Here is a 17627-nt window from a genome sequence, read left to right on the forward strand (position 1 = left end):
GCATTGCGGGCACTCTAGTTTCCTTTCACATTAAACGTGAACTCTCCTTTGCTTGGCTTTCAAAGGTTGTCCTCCAAAATTCACCCCACCCTCTTTAAGCACACCTCACGCAGCAGTCAGGCTGGCTGGTGTCCCATGAACGCTGCCTGTGAATGCCTCTGGGCCTTCCTGCATGTGGTTCCTTTTTCCTCCAAATCAGTTTGAATCTATCATTCTACTTTCTTTTTTTTGGGGGGGGGTGGGGGGGTCATGCTGCACGGCCTGTGGGATCTCAGTTCCCTGACCAGGGATGGAACTCAGGCCCTGCAATGCAAGTACAGAGTCCTGACCACTGGACCACCACGGAAGTTTCAGGATGAAACTATCATTCATCAAGGTACCAGTTTCCTGGCTACTCCCAAACCTCGCCTTCTCCTTCCTTCAAATTCAAGAGCACTTAAAACTCAATATACTCCATCTTTACTGGTCTCATTCTTTCCTATGAGCTAGTCACATCTATGTAATCAGACAGTAAATTCTTTGAAGATTAGGAAGGATTAGCACAGGCTGAGCAACTGAGGACATGTCCCTTATTGACTAAATAATACCAAAGCCCCCTGTTAGTTTTGACTTGCCCTTAGGTGGTGAAATTATGGCAAAAAGCCCAAGCACTTGGACAGTCAGGCTTCTGCACGTGAATGCCCACAGTTTCAACCAGGGTCCCCCTGAGCAGAGCTCTAAGGGAGCCCGCATGGCCCCTGATGTACAGCCGCCCGGCTCTCACACTGGGCATGGTCCTGCTGGAGTCAGAGCAGGTTTGGCTGAGAACCCCTGCACGACACACGTCCTCACGTTTCTGAATCAGAACTACCTGTTTGAACCTGTGAATTGAGACAGTCCTACTCTGAGAATTTTCATCAGATACTAAAATGCTAAATTCGGAGTATAGGGAAAAGAATATATCCTTACGACTGAAGTAAAAATATGGGAATACTAGCTCTGTTTCAGTTACAAGACTGCCCAGTGTCAGCTCAGGCTAAAACAATGCTCAGAGCCCCAAAGCACAGAAGATGGAGCTGAACGTTCAGCTTTGAAGCTGTTGAGGTACAAAAGGGAGTTCCTGGAGATAACTTTTTATTTTCAGATAGTAATGTTACAAACAACAAAAGACATTTTCTAAGGCTCATGGTGTTTGCTTAATTTATTTTTAAAATGCACATATGACCCATGCCAATGCAAACACCAGAAAGACTGGGAAGACGTTACGGGTTCCTCTGGGTTCTCAGACGGGAGTCATCTTAATATCATTCAACCAGAGTTTCCTAGCAAACCTCTTCTGTATAAAATGTGCTAATCTGCCAGCAAACTGGGTTGGCTTCCTCAGCTGCTGGGCACTGCTTTCTCCTTGGCCACGAATTCTTTTGTGCTCCTGAAGATGAACAAGAAGGTCTCTACCACCTGACATAAGTGTAGAGACTACCTTCAGAGAACAGCAAACAAACTTTCCTTCCTGCCAGCAGGCCTCAGCATAATGTAGTCTAGAACATAAGACTCAAACTGCGTTCCCTGAGTTCCAGCCCACTGCCTACCCCCAATTTGAGCAAGTCATTTGAGCAAGTGAATGTGAGCAAGTCAGTGACAACTTCCTTACACTTGGGGCCAGGGAGGTGCTATTGGCTTCCAGTGGGTAAAGGCCAGGGGTGTTACTGAACATCTTACAGTGCATAAGACCTGCACCTCCCTGCAACAAAAGAAGACTCATCTGACCTAAAGTGCCAATAGTTTTATTCGGCTGGCTGAGAGAACCCTGCTCAACACAGACTCATCATTTTGTGGACTGCAGCCAGGCTCACAGTGTCAGCTATCATCCATATGAAATGACTCCCAAATATGTATCTCCACCAAACCCTTTCTCCTAAACCATACTACCAATTTGGATCCACAACAGCCTCCCTGATACCTCCATTTGGATGTTTATGGAAATCTCCAATGTATTCCAAATGGAATTCCTGGTCTCTCCCCATCTCTCCCACAGCCTTTCCTCTCTCCATGGGCAGCAATTCCACCCTTTCAGTTGCTCAGGCCAAAACCTTGTTGTCATTGTTTATTCCCCCTTACATCATGCTTCCAACTCATTAGCAAATCCTGTTCGTTCTAGCTAATAAAGCAGACCCAGACACAGATCACTGCTCCAACCTATCTGGCTACCACTCTGGCACAAAGTGCCCATTCTCTTTATCCACATGATTGCACTAACTTCCCCACTGGTCCCCTGCTTCTATCCTTGTCCTTTACTCTCCACATGAGTGTCAGAGCATGATCTTTCACTACATGAAGTCAGATCACATTACCCTTCTGCTCAAAATCCTTTAATGGTTCCAACCTCTGCTCCTCAGGGCAAAAGCCCAAGCTTCACAAAGATCCACAAATCCTTCTACGATCTGGTTTTCATCCCACAACTTCCCTTCCTTCTACCTTCTCTTACCCACTTTGGTCTTGAACAAACCACGTAAACTTCCACTTCAGGGCTCATACTAACTGTAAAATATTTATTGTCCAGATAGCATTTGCAGAAACAAAATCTGGCTTTAAAGGGAGTAAGACAGCCCTAAGCATGTTCTAGCTTTAAAATAGTATGTTCAAGGGGAGATTTTAGATTCATTACAGGAAAATGAAAAAACCTCCAGAGACTGTATCTTCTGGCCACAGTCAAGGAATACAGACAAGGTGTTGCTGTCACAAAAGTGAGTTAAATGAAATTTTAGTGTCACCAAACATCTATACCCAAGTGACCACAAGGTTCCAGGGAATCATTTCCCTTTATTCATGCTGGAGAGAGAGGCTGATTTCTGTAGCTGCCAGAGATAGCAGCTTTGTGGAGAGAGGAGGGTTTAGCAGTAGAGAAGTCACATAATATCTGGTCAATAATTGGCTTGATTCTCATTTGAAATGTAGCAGTGTACCACAGAAAGCATGCTATTTATTCCAAGCCCACAGCTGAAGCTCAGCCAATAAAAATATGTACTTGAATACTATTTGTAACTAGGAAGCAAGGCAGTAGATGGTCAAGAAAGCAGACTCAGGAGTCAAAAAGAACTGGTTTTGTTCATATCCTGGTTTTACCACTTTCGAGCTGTACGACCTTGGGCAGGTTATGGAACCTGTGTACCTTAAGTCTCAGCAGCTATAAACAGGGATAATGACAGAGCCTGTATCATGTCCCTGCTGTGTGGACTAAAAGAAACAGATGTCAGGCTGCTGCCTCTGCCTCTGGGGGCCGGGAGGCAGGGAGGTGACTGGTGTTTTTTATAAGAAACTTTGTAGAACTACTTGGCTCCTTATACTATGTACATTGATAATTTAAGTCCTCCACACAGTGCCTGGCACAGAGTAAGTGCTCCATGAGTTTATATAACTGATTACCACACTCCCACTGGCCCCCACAGGAGAGGGGGCGGGTGCATGCTTCTGCTAGCTGTCCCTCGACAGAGGAGAATACAGCTGGACAGAGCATCAAGTGACGCAGTTTTCCTTCCAGCTTCCTTGCACCATCTTTAAACCTCTCAGGGAAAGGGGCCACACCTGAGCACGAGGCGGCGGGAAGGACGTGCTGCCCTCCAGCGCCGGCAGCCCAGCTAAGGGCACCAACCACCAGCCTGTGGGTCAAATTCGGTGCCCTCTGAACTGAGCAAATATTGGGCCCAGTTCCATTAAATCATTTATTATTATTATGTTACACTGACTGGACTGGCTACTTCAAAGTAGGTAATAAGATCCACAAGCCATTACACCCTCAGGCCCATAAAGCAGAAGATTTGCCTTTTCTAAACTTCTGCCTATAACCTCCTGCTGTTGTTCAGTGGCTAAGCTGTGTCTGACTCTTTACAACCCCACAGACTGCAGCACGCCAGGCCTCCCTGTCCTTCACTATCTCCTGGCGTTTTCTCAGATTCATGTCCACTGAGTCAGTGACGCCATCCAACCATCTCATCCTCTGCCTACGTGTCTAAACCCTCACCTAAGCAAAGAGAAATGAGCTCTTCCTCGCTGTAGGTTAGAAGAAAGGTGATTTCTGATATAATAAAAGCAGACTAACTTTTTCAGCTCCAGATCCAAGATATACTAAAGGGTGATTGTCGAGAGAGAGAGAAAGAGGAGCAGGTGGAAATTGTGGGCAGGCAGGGCAGATGGCACTCGGCAGTGGCTGACGCTCGAAGAGCACGAGGAACCTCCCCCAAAGATAATAACATGTTTCTCCTTCTGAACCAGCACTTGGCGGAAGTAATAACAGTGGTTCAGGCTGTAATCAGTTTAAAGGAGGAGTATATGACAAACAGCAGCTCCAAACATTAAAAAAAAAAAAAAGAACCAATACAAAATAAGAGGTATAGTCCAAGCAACAAAATGAATAAATGAATTTGAGATTCTTTTCAGCTCCTCCAATGTAAATCATTACTCAATTGATAAGAGTAAGGAAGCAAGCATTTGGGCTGTCCTGAAGAGCAGGCCCTTGGTTTTGGCCAGTCATACTCATATTTCCAGCTACCCTGAATAAGACCATTTGGTTTGTATCTTACTCCTCTGTAAGGCCTTCTTAAAAAACATTGAAAAATTTAAAAAATTACTGACAAGTAAGAAAAAGAAGTATCTAATTTCAACAGGACTTATTTTCTTGTTCCACACCTCTATAGATTGTTTTCTGCTACTATCTAACACTGTCCAAATAGAAGCTATCCCGGCCTCCAGGGATGAGTCACCGTTAGAACTCATGGCAAGACTAGCCTTGAGTCAACAGTGTGACTGTTTGTCCTCACAGGCCCTTGAGTGAATCAAATAAAAGGGTTCATTAAAACAGCACCTAACCTTCACCCATACTTGGTCTGACTGTTCATCTGGGACAGGTCAGCCACAACTGAGCTGACAATGAGGCCAGCCAATTTTTAACAAAAGCAGTCAGATTTATGAATCCCTGGAGCAGGTCAGCACATACTTACTCACCTTTCTGACTCCCTCTGACAGTTCTCACACAGGGCGGGCCCAGGCCCTCGGGATGTTGAGGGGTGGAGCTAGGACAGACGTTCCCACTCAGAGCTCCCTGACTACCTGCCCACAGCACAGAGCGCTGGGTCCAGAGAGCTTGGGATCACTCAAGGGAGGCAGGGGAAGGGCTCCCGGGGTGTCCAGCTCCTGGCACTGACAGATGTGCCATTGTTATCTACCCAGCCCTCACAGAAGGTGCATGGAGCAATCTTTTCATCTCATCCTACCAACCTTAGCAAGTTAAACTGTAACTATGGAAGCAGCAGGAAACTGGACCGGTCTCCTAAAACTGTGGTCATGGGCTTCCCAGAGCATCATGCTCTCTCCAGCCTTCAGGACAGGCAGGGAATTTCTTTAGAGTAAATCAAATCTATTGCCAACTCAGTGATCCCTGATACCAGGGCTCCAGGTCCTCCGCCAACCTATCCAATAAAGATGGCACCTGCAGTGAACTGAATACCCCTGCTCTAACTCTAGATTTCTAGGGGGCGATCTCAGTCTTTCCACTCACTCATAAATAAAAGGGGACTATTTATGATTAACACCACATGGTTGGTGCACCCTGAGAGTTTAAAAAGTTTTTATTTTTATCAACTAAAAAAAGAAATCACTACTGTAAAGACAGTAAATAGAGGAACTCTTCCCCTCTCCCTCCAAAAATGCCACAGGCAACCCCCAGTTTACATTAGAGTTTCTTACTTCAACTTTTGTGTCTTTCACACCTTGATGATACTAGTCATCACTCAGTTAATGCTTTTGATCACAGTAAAAACAAAACAAAGGAAGATCTAAGCAAAGCCCAGGGTCACCTACTAATACCTTCAGTAATGTGGCACCTGGACTGGAATCCCAGCTCTGTCCCTCACTAGCTGTGTGATACTGGGGCAAGTCAGCCCCTCAGAGCTTTTGTTTTCTTATCAAAATATGAGATGATATATGTAAAGTACTTGGTACCATACCTGGCACACAGGAATGGTTAAAAAATAACTCTAGTCTCTACTTGATCTCATCACTTGGTCAAGTACACCCCTTCAGAACCTTAAGCAGTCTTGCTTTATCAATAAATAAATCTATATTCTTAAACTGAAGTTGCTCAGTCGTGTCCGACTCTTTGTGACTCCATGGACTGTAGCCCACCAGGCTTCTCCATCCATGGGGTTTTCCAGGCAAGAATACTGGAGTGGGTTGCCATTTCCTTCTCCAGGGGATCTTCCCCACCCAGGGGTCGAACCCAGGTCTCCCACATTGCAGGCAGATGCTTTACCCTCTGAGCCACCAGGGAAGCCCAAACACAAGTGCTTAGAATTATGAATGATTCTTGCTTGAAGGTATCCATTTAACTATAGTCTCAATTCTTTTCAGAGCCATTTGTAATTATTCCATCCAAATTTTTTCATCTAAAGGAACACATCGCGACTAACTGAATGTCTCCCCTACTCATAATTCCTGACCACACACCCCTTACTCAGTGTTCTGCCCTCAGCACTGCACCTGCTCTATCATCATCCTGCCTGTCTTTCTAAATCTGTGCTTTTACATCAGCTCCATCTCTCCTTTATCTCTGCCTTCTTAACTAACTCCCAACCATGCACACAAATCATACATTTTGACTGTACGTTGCTCTGCTGACCAAGTTCACGCTTCATTTGGACTGAATGGCATGCGTGTTTCATCTCCCCCACTGTACCGAGAACTGCTAGCTGGTTCTCCGTATTCAATAATGTACACTGATTTGTACATTAGTGCCGAGATGTGCTGATAAATCCTTACTGGTGACTGTCTATACTCTACCCCATTTCTAAGGAGTCCTCAGAGGCAGAGCTGACTCCATTTCAGCCAGAAATGCTATCGGAGGACTTGCTAGTGCTCACACAAGTGCTTTCTGAATAAGATTCTGATTCACTTAAGAAGAAAAGGAGGCTCTGATTTCTCTTTGGGGTCCAAGTGCCACATTCTCAATGCAACAGTCTTGGATATCATCTGCAATGAGAAACTTTTCTCTGTGGTTCTTGCAAATGCTATTTCTAAATGATCCTACAGAGTTTATGAAACAAGCCCCAACCTCCACCCAGGCCAGGGCAATGACAGACTTAAAAGGCAACAGTCCCTAAAGCCATAAAGGAGCAAAAAACAATTAACAAGTTCACAGCCCAGGAAAACAAGCGCGGCACTCTGGCCAGGAGCAGCAGCCCTTTCAAGCTATAGTGACGGCCGGCCGAGCCACGGAGCTCAACTGGGGGAGGGGCCTCCATTACAGAAAGCACTGGAGCAACAGGTTCTGCTTCCTGCAACTCTCATCTTCACATCACACTCAAGTGCTTCAAAGTTCTCCTTCTAACAGGGCATGCTTACCCTAGGGCCTGTACCACCTGGAACAGCCATACCCTGAAAGGTTAAATTTAAGGAAGAGATATCTGGAGCAATAGGAACTTAGAGGAAAAATCTTTCGTTAGAGTGTTAAGACGCAAAGACTTTCCTCAAATATAAGCCACCGCCTCCCCTATTTACTTCTTATATCCTGTACAACTAACATGATTCCACACAATCCTTTATAATGACCATCAAACTAATAAATCAATCTTGTTACACTTCTACTGAATGAAGTCCCTCTTACTAGACCATGTGGAGAAAGAGTTCACATCACCAAGTTTCTTTTCTTAATTTGCCTGTGGATCTAGACCACATATAAAGCACTGATCAGAAAAATGCCATTCTTAGAACAGAGCAAGTTGTCCCTCAAATAAGGATCAATTTTATTTTTAAAATATTGAGGGTGAATGCCAGCATGAAGCAAGCAAAGACTTAACAGTTACACGATTCCCTAAGTGGGAGGCTAAGCCTAATGCATCACACTGCTAATCAAAGAAGGAACAGCAGTGCTCACAGGCCCTGCCCCACAAATCACCTACAACAGTTAGCTCTCAGCAGCAGGGCTTTATTCAACCAACCAAAACCAAGCAGGAACCGTCATCACCCTTAGCAGAGTATGGAAGGCACTGTGTAATCAGCAAGCATAGAGAAGCACATCAAGAGATCAAACACCTAGAAGACAGTCTTAGAACAATCAGAATATTTAAAATTACGGTTAACTCAACAAACAATTCTCTCACTTATTCTGCACACATGAAAAGTCAAAATATCACCTGGGCCACTCTGGGTTGTGGGTGAGGAGGCAGATTGGGCCATAAAGGACTGAAAAGACAATTAAGACTTGGAAACTAGGTAAATAAAGTGGAAGCCCAACAGCATGTAGGATAAATAGTTGAGTCTGTCTTTTTCTTCAGGAAAAACACTCCACCCAAAACCAAAAAAAACAGAGGAGGAACCGCTTCCAAAGGTGTGCCATGGCTCTACGCTTAGTGCCCATTTACCCTGGAAGAGCGCCTGGTGATATTCTGACTTTTTTTTTTTAAATGCTAAAGGTAAAGAACTCTGTTCTTTCAACACCCAAACCAGAGCAGAGAGACAGCAGTATTTATAAAATGTGGATGGAGTAGTTAACACCCATAGGACCTGGAGATGGGGGAGGGGGGGAGGGGAGAAGGGGTAGGTTTTTGTGCTATTGCATTGGCAGGAGACCTAAGCAGTCTTAAAGAACATTCTAGCTTCTAGGTTTGCCAGAAGGGGTATCACAAATCCCAACGCCCACCACCTACCCCTTCTCCTCTTCTCCGAGGGCACCTACCTTACTGTGAGTCACTACTGATAAGCTGTCTGCGGGACTGCTGGGGGACACATTTACAGAGTTCTGTGAGGGTCTATTCTCGTCTTGCTCGGTTTGGTCAGGAGCAGGAGCCCATGTGTTTTTGCTGATCGAGTCGAACTCGGAACCCCCAGGGTCTTTTAAGTTGTTTTCATCTGATTGTCGGTTCTTTTGGGGAGAGGCAAACGGGTTGAAGTTTCCTTCTACCTTGCGATGTGGCTGTGTGTTGAACTCCGTTTCAAAAGATGACAGCTGCTGCGTGACTCCTAAAAGTCCACCCACTTCCACACTGAGAATGACCCAGATGACATCTGAAACAAAAAGGCAACTCATGTCAACGCCCAGCATACCCTCAAGGCTCAAAGCAGCCACCACAGAGAACCCCAAATACCATCCAAACCACACAAAGAAATGTTCCTCTACATGCTAGTTTAGAAGCTTACTGACAGAGTGATTTACTACATTTGCATTGCATGCAGTTCTACATTTTTAGTAATGTCAAGTTCAAACTCTGGTACAAAATCAGTAGAGGTCTGTGGTTGAGACCATGAAACTATCTGTAAAAAGGTCCCTAGTTGATTTTGATGCATAACCATATTTGAAAATCATTACCCCAGAGAACAATGATCAATATATACAAACCCAAAAGCAATATTTCCAGAATTACAAGCTCGTGGGTTTTGCTTTATTTTGTAGATATTTAACTCAGAAAACTCAGGGCAGGCATAACTCTTGAGTTTATTTAAAAAAAAAAAAGTGCCTATAATTATTAGAACTGCAACTTATTAATCACCTCCCTCTCTTTGGGCAATTTAGAGTGACCAAGTATTATCCAAACTAGGACAACTCAGAGTAAACAAGGTAACTATTAATAGTTATACCAGGAGAAAACCAGCACTAACCCTGACATATGAGAACAGATATCACCATGGCTATTTTCACCATCTATGAGTTGGTTCATAAAGAAGGCTGAGAGCTGCAGAATTGATGCTTTCAAACTGTGGTGCTGGAGAAGACTCTTGAGAGTCCCTTGGACAGCAAAGAGATCAAATCAGTCAATGATAAAGGAAATCAACCCTGAATATTCATTGAAAGGACTGATGCTGAAGCTGAAGCTCCAACACTTTGGTCACCTGATGTGAAGAGCTGAATCACTGGAAAAGACCCTGATGCTGGGAAAGACTGAAGGCAGGAGGAGAAGGGGACGACGGAGGATAAGACAGTTGGATGGCATCACTGATTCAATGGACATGAATTTGGGCAAAGTCCAGGAGATGGTGAAGGACAGGGAAGACTGGTGTGTTGCAGTCCATGGGGTTGCAAAGAGTCGGACACGACTGAGCAACTCAACAACATGTTCAAAAGATATCAAATTCAGTATCCCCGAGGCTTTCTAAAATAATTCAAGTTAACACCAACTTCGCCTTTCTGTCAGATATGGAAACCCTACCATCTACACTCAAACCATAACAGGTTTGTTTTGAAAGATCCATTGTAGGACTTTTGGTGATAATTCAGATCTTTATTTTCCTTTCCTTGTCAGCAAGTACTTGTACTCAAGTAACCCTTATGGTACTTAATAATGGCCCCAAAGCGCAAGAGTATTGATGCTAGCCAATTCAGATATGCCAAACAGAAGTCATAACATGCGTCAACTGAAAAGGTGAAAAGTTTTCAACTGAATAAGGAAAGAAAAGAAAAACCATACACTGAGGTTGCTAAGACTCACGGTAACAAATCTTCTAATCATGAACTGTGAAGGAGAAAAGAGACTCATGCTAGTTTTGCTGTCACACTTTAAACTGCAAAAGTGAGAGCCACAGCGGGTGATCAGTGCTTCGCTAAGATGGAAACGGTGTTGAATTTGGACAATAAGCTATTTTGAGAGAGATTACATTCACATAACCTATTACAGTATATTGTCTTAACTGTTCAAATATATTATTGTTGACAATCTCTTAATGTGAATAATGTGTAAATCAGGCTTTATCACAGTTGGGTATGTACAGGGAAAACAGTGTATATAGGGCTCGTGGTGTCTGTGGCTTCAGCATCCACACTAGGGGTCTCAGAATATACCCCCCCAGATAAGCGGAGGACTACTATATAATAATATGTAAGCCTAGAACAAATACACTAAAAAGGAAATTGAAGAAAACTCCCCTGGGTTATGTTTGTTCTCAATTTTCAATTCTATATCTGAGGAAGGGGATCTTAACTGTCAGATAGCCATAAATACTTGATTTAAGGTTAGTGATTTGGAAGCTGTATTAAGAACTTCGTTGTATCCAAATAAACTGAGCCAGAGCCATAGTAAGTGGAGATGCAGTGACATCTACTGTTCACTTCTATAATGAGCAACTCTTTTTACCTATGGTGAAGAGGAAGCTAACGCTGCTAGTAACACTAGTATGGATCAGAGGAATGGGCATCCATTCCAGACACACTGTTAAAGCAAGTGTGAATCTTTACATAAACTATATCATAAAAGTTCAACTCGCTGATTTAACACTGTACACAAAGACAGGCAGAGTACCACTTAATTTAGAAATGTGGAACAGGAGCCAGGAATGGTGAGTCAGAGGACTATCATTCAATACTTTCATACAAGGTTCAATCTCATAAATTGATACGATGTGGGTTTTAAAGAACAATTCAATGGCAGCAGCCTGAGGGAGACTCATTCTGTGCTCTCTTATTTTACACTTTCTAACCAAAGGCAACATTCCTTCACCGTATTATTCATTTTTTCCAAGCAACATGCCTTGTCTTACAGTACATTAATTCCTACTTTTGTCTTCCACCCATCTGTTTACCAAAATCCTCTTGTAAGTACATGGTATGGATAGCATACTCGGCTATAGGTCGTATGTTTCATTCTCTCTGCTCAGGAAACTCAATGCTTATGAGAAAGAACACTTTTCTGAAGGCTATTAGCAGTACAAGACTAATGCTTTAAGAACTAAAGCTTCTTTAATACAACTCACTGAGCCTTAATCATACTTAAACCATCATACTCTCTTCACCTTGGCTATTTTTCTGTACTGTTCACAGATTCTACATAATAGCTGTAAAAGGAATGTCACTTAAGGAGTCCCTGATTTATAAACACCAAATAATAAACAGCCCAGTTCTGATTCTCCAAAGTTACTACCATGATGGATTGTTCTGAAGAGTACACTATGTCTTCTACATGGTACCATCTGAGCCCTCCTCATTCTACCTATAGACCTCACATTTCAGAATGTGTTCATCCCACACAGAGTATGTGTGGGTTTTTTAATCAAACAAATTAAAAGGATGATAAAGAATGGCCCAATAAGCTATTTCAAAGAGGTTGACCATTTTCAATTCTTGCCAGAGCACCTTAACTACTGAGATTAAAACTGCCAGCCAGGTATTTCACTATCTCTCATTCAAGTACTAAGCAGGCCCGACCCTGCTTAGCTTCTGAGATCAGAAGAGAACCGGTGCATTCAGGATGGCATGGCCGTATACCAGGTATTTCATTGTCTCTGATGATAAAACCACAGCTGTAAGGAACTTTAGGAGTTATCTAATGGAACTGTTTCACTTCCTAGATGAAGGATTTGTGGTCTGGAGGTAAGACGTGATGGCCCAAGGTCAGACTTCAAGTTAGAAGTTGACCACGATGATGATCAAGAACTTCCAGCTCTTAGTATAGCTTTTAAACCCACACTTCTTTCTTCCCCACAGGAATTTGGGAACCAAGTGTCTAGGGAATGAAACCTTTAGTTAAGTCAGTCCCATTTCCCAGGTCCATAATATCTTTACTGACAGGCATATGATCTTTGGCACCAATAACAAGAACAAGTCAACAGGATGTCCTAGAAAAGTAGCCAAGAAAATAAAACCAAGTATCAAGCCTACACAGTCAAGACTTAGTGAGCAAAGGGAGAAACTAAGTTTAGATGTCTTATCTTAAGCTAATTTTTTAAAAAGCACCTGAGCCAGAACTTTGGGGAGAGAAGGTGCTGCAAATCTTATGTCCTTCAACTTGTCTCTTTTACATATAATAAAACTTTTAATAATAAGTATAAACTTTTAATAAGTCTATACTTCCTTTTGTAGAAATATGTAATAAATTACTGAAGAGAGAACATAACCTTTTAACTCTTAAGTTTAGACTATCAGAAGTGTAGAGTAAAATGGAAACATTAAACTTGGAGGCAAAATCCATCATCTTAACCAATCATGCTGACATACAAACACATCCCAGATTAAAGAATATGAAAAACATTTAAATCACATCATAATAAAAGTAAACAAACACCTATGATTTGTCCACTAAAATAGAAATAGTTAAAAAATCAGTACAATATTAGAACTGATAAACTTGTTTCTTGTGGGAATATAGGTTACAATATATTTCTAGTACAGGAACAGGCATACTAGGCTGAATATAAGTAAATGGATAGTGGGTGCAAGGGTTTTCATTATGGAAGAAGGATGTTACAGTAGAGCAAGCAAAGAAGGCATTCTAAACCCCTGTTGTACTGGATTAAAGTCAGACACATCAATATAAACTCACCATTATCCTAATATATATATGTGTCTGCATACAAGGGGTAGTAGGTATACATATACTATCTAGCTCTAACTACTAATGGGACCTAGAAGTAATGACACCCCAGTAGCAGTGAACACACCTAGTGCCCAGTGGTTTCTAAATACTATTCTCTAATAAAAAAAAAACAAACAAACAAGGGCTTCTTGGAGAAATGGCTAATTCTAGGGTTGGGGCATGGAAAATTTAAGAAAAGCCTGTAACATGTTGTTGCACCAGAAAGTAAGGAAGTGCTCAAAACACAAAAGGATGGGGCATGTTACAGGGATACAGGAGTCATCTGAAAGAGCTCTCTCTGGAGCTGGAACAACTTGGGCAACAAAATAATGGAGCACTGCATTGTAACTCCAATTATAAAATAAATATACATGAGTTCATAGTTCTATAAACAAACGAGGGAGAAGAGACAAACTTCCTTACAAAAGAATTCCAAATAATATACATATATATATATATATATAAAATATATAAAGATATTCTCCCTTCCAAGAGGTGCAACTTAATTCTATACACCCTCCCCAACCCACTCTATCTTAGTGATAGAGTAGGGAAAGAGAAAAGGATTAACTTTATGGTGGAGAAACTGGCAAACAAACTACTTAAAGAAGTGACCAAGGTTAGTTTCATCAGAGATGTTATGCAAATATCAAGTGCTCCCACCTCACCCGTAGGGCACTTCAGGGCACTTCACTTTCCTAGTATTCTTTCCTAAACCTGTAACATCAGTCCAATCATGTGGAAAACATCAGATAAGCTCAGAATGGTGGACATTATAAAGAACAGTTTATATAACGGATACTTGCAAGCATTCCTTGAAACTATCAGGGGATAGGAAAAACATGGAAAGACAGAAACTGTCACAGACCAGAGGAGACTGGGACACATGACCACTAAGCGTAATGTAGGACTCTAGTTTCTGGAACAGAAGGATTTCTGAAACAGAAAGGTAGGAAAAAATGATGAAATACAAAGTCTGGAGTTGAGTTCATAGTAAGGTACCGACACTGATGCCTTCATACTAGCAAGAGTGCTATGATTATGTAAGATGCTAACAATGGGGCAAACTGGGTATGTGGGAACTCTGTTCATCTCTGAAACTTTACTGTAAATCTAAAAATTATTACAAGTTTACTAAAAGGAATAAATTAGTATAGTAATTTAAAAGTGTATTTTCAGACATTAAGAGGTAAAGTTGTAACAAAGCCAACACTAACAGTTCTCTCCGTAGTGAAGTGACTACAAAGGAGAGTACTTTGATCCACAGGGTGTAGAACAAAGCTGTAGCAGGGCAGGCAGGAGGGGCCATCACTCACTCAGTCCTTCAGAGGCCTCAAAAAGACCACCTCATCAACTGGACATGGAGTCACTCCTACCTGCAGGGAGATCTCACCGTTCTGGGTCAAGCCCTTCTCAGCAGTGCAGTAAGGGCATTATGGTCTTCAAATGGGAACAGCAAGGACTGCACAAATGAACCAGCTTGATGTGGATACTGGGCTGAAACTGCCTAATTGCAGAGCCTAGTTCCATTTGTGCCCCACACAAATGCAAATGGAAGCCATGGAAAGCAAGTGATAAACTGCTGCATTAATAGGGTCTACTTGGTCTGGGTTCCCAAGGGGAAAGGGTTGGTTGGAGGCTTCAGAAAATACCACTTTCAAAGATCCAGTATATAAGGACACCTCAAAGTAATTCCAACTGTGGTTAGGACTGAAATCTCATAGTCTTCTGAGCTCTAGAACAACTGCCTTGGGCTCGTCCCCAAGAGCTGTGAGATAGCACCAGGAGACACAGGCTGGTTTTAGCCATTCCTAGATTTGGATTTGGAGGCTGCAAATTCAAATCCTTCCTAAAGCTCAACTCATCTTCGAAGCACTGTAGGAACCCCATATTTCCCCTGAGGATTAAGAAACAACTTGGGTCCATAGAGGTAAACAGGCTCTAGTCAGCTGCTGGGCTACAAGCCATGGGGGCTCATATTTCATTTCCAGAGTAGGAAAGCTGGGTGTGTGCTGCCTGGCTTCAGCGAAAAGGTTTGGAAGGGAGAGTCTGCGCACTGGTAGTCTGGCGGCCTGAAACATGCCTCTAGTAGGTAGTGCAAAGGTCGGCGTTACAGCAGGTCTCAACATCTCTGTCTCTGCTCAGCCTCAACCTCCAGTCTGTATTTCCATACTCTTTACTCCACATACACTTTGCTACCGTGACACCTGCCCAGGCACTTAGAATACTTTCACTATTAACACAACATCTACCTTAGCGTCTACGGGGGAAGAAGGGAGAGCCAGGCTCCAGCTCATTCACTCCTTACAGGCAGCTCTTGATTTCTGGGGCCTAGGCGCCATCTACAGCAGAGTGACTGCTACAGGGCTGCCTCTACTCAACTCTGCCTCCCTCCCCATCCGCACTCCCCTCCATCTTGCCACACTGTGTAGTAAAAACGTATCCCTTAGTTTCATATTTTCTCAGGAATTTCCTTTTTTTAAAATTTACTTTTAATGGGAAGATAACTGCTTTACAATACTGTGTTAGTTTCTGCCATACATCAACCAGAGCCAGCCACAGGTATACGCATGTTCTCTCCCTCTTGAACCTCCCTCCCACCTCCCACCCCATCCCAGCTCTCCAGGTCTGAGTTCCTTGAATCATACAGCACATTCCCACCGGCTTTCTATTTTACACATGGTAGTGTATCTGCTTCCACGCTGCTCTCTCAGTTCATCCCACCCTCTCCTCCCACTTCCCTTTGTCCCTAAGTCTGATCTCTATGTCTGCGTATCCACTGCTGCCCTGCAAACAGGTTCGTTAACAGTCCCCAAGCAGCAGAAGGAAATAAACTGCAAGTGGCAGATGTTTTTTTTTCTTTTCTCTTCTAATCCTGCGTTGTCAAGGCACCTGGTTCCACCTGAACTTAACTTTATCTCAAATCTTGAGCTAACCAATGCATTTTTCTCATGGAAATATCTTCCTTAAGGGAGGAGAAGGGGACGACAGAGGATGAGACGGTTGGATGGCATCACCGACTCACTGGACATGAGTTTGAGTAAGCTCCAGGAGTTGGTGATGGACAGGGAGGCCTGGCGTGCTGCAGTCCATGGGGTCGCAAAGAGTCGGACACAACTGAGCAACTGAACTGAACTGAAGCTCTGTTAATGAACTATGTATCTGCTTGAAAATCTGCCTTTCTTCAAGATTCATGTCAACTGTTTTATGGCCGGGGATGATTCACCTGGTGCCAATGCTACCTCAAAATGCATGCTGTGGGTGAGGGGTCTGGTGCAACTCTCTCAGTTTTGAGGTATTTCCTTCCTCTAATTAGCAGCTTGCTAACAGGTATATAACAGCTTGCTAAAAACTAGCAAGGGGGTACTCTTTCTGTCTCCTTCTGATGTCTATGTCAGCTTTCACTATCTCTTTTATACTTTAATAAAACTTTGCTACACACAAAGCTCTGAGTGATCAAGCCTTGTCACTGGCTCCAGATCAAATTCCTCCCCTCTGGAGGCCAGGAATCCCAGCATCCTTCACAGCTCGTAGCAGTAACCTTTCAGTACCATCTTCCTAGATTCCACATATATGCATTAATATACAATATTTGTTTTTCTCTTTCTAACTTACTTCACTTTTTGTAATAGCCCTTAGGTCCATCCACTTCATTAGCACTGACTCAAATGTGTTCCTTTTCATGGTTGAGCAATATTCCATTGTATATACATACCACAGCTTCTTTACCCATTCATCTGTTGATTGACATCTAAGTTGCTTCCATGTCCTAACTACTGTAAATAGTGCTGCAATGAACACTGGGGTACATGTATCTGTTTCAATTATGGTTTTCTCAGGGTATATGCCCAGGAGTGGGATTGTTGGATCACATGGTAGTTTTATTCCTAGTTTTTTAAGGAATCTCCATACTGTTCTCCATAATGGCTGTATCAATTTACATTCCCATCAACAGTGCAGGAGGGTTCCCTTTTCCCCACATCCTCTCCAGCATTTATTATTTGTAGATTTTTTTTTGATGATGGCCATTCTGACTGGTGTGAGGTAAGGAATTTCCTTTTAAAATGAAAATGTCTCCATAAGGAACATATTAAGCTGCACTAACCTCATCATCAGATTAGCCAACAGGCATAAGTACACAAGGGGGAGAAGAAAGAGAAGCCCAGGACAGTGCATTGGAAGCCTGGATGAGACGAGACAGTGAGGGGTATTCAGTGCCTGGAATAGGGAGAGAGGCTCAGAAAGAAAAGCAGAAATGGCAACAACAAAGAGACGATTCATTTTCACAGTTTTTTCAAATCATTCCCTATTTAATAATCA

At 42.8% G+C, this 17627-nt stretch overlaps 1 protein-coding gene across 10 annotated transcripts in view; it reads right to left on the reverse strand.

Annotated features, from left to right (window-relative positions):
* The window catches only part of ILRUN (inflammation and lipid regulator with UBA-like and NBR1-like domains), a 103122-nt gene that overhangs the window by 9434 nt on the left and 76061 nt on the right, over window positions 1-17627 (reverse strand). For 6 of the 10 annotated variants that reach the window (XR_014062078.1, XR_014062075.1, XR_014062076.1 and 3 more), the window contains one exon: window positions 8705-9033. Coding sequence is in view for 4 of the 10 variants with exons in the window: in XM_081520089.1 (XP_081376215.1) it covers window positions 8705-9033 (329 nt within the window). In the remaining 6 variants the exon portion in view is untranslated. The remainder of the gene's footprint in view (window positions 1-8704; window positions 9034-17627) is intronic. The other 4 variants (XR_014062079.1, XR_014062080.1, XM_081520090.1 and 1 more) reach the window with 1 other exon arrangement.

Source organism: Giraffa tippelskirchi, chromosome 8, assembly GCF_054371585.1.
Source record: "Giraffa tippelskirchi isolate mGirTip1 chromosome 8, T2T-mGirTip1v1.2.pri, whole genome shotgun sequence".
Taxonomy (NCBI): Eukaryota; Metazoa; Chordata; class Mammalia; order Artiodactyla; family Giraffidae; genus Giraffa; species Giraffa tippelskirchi.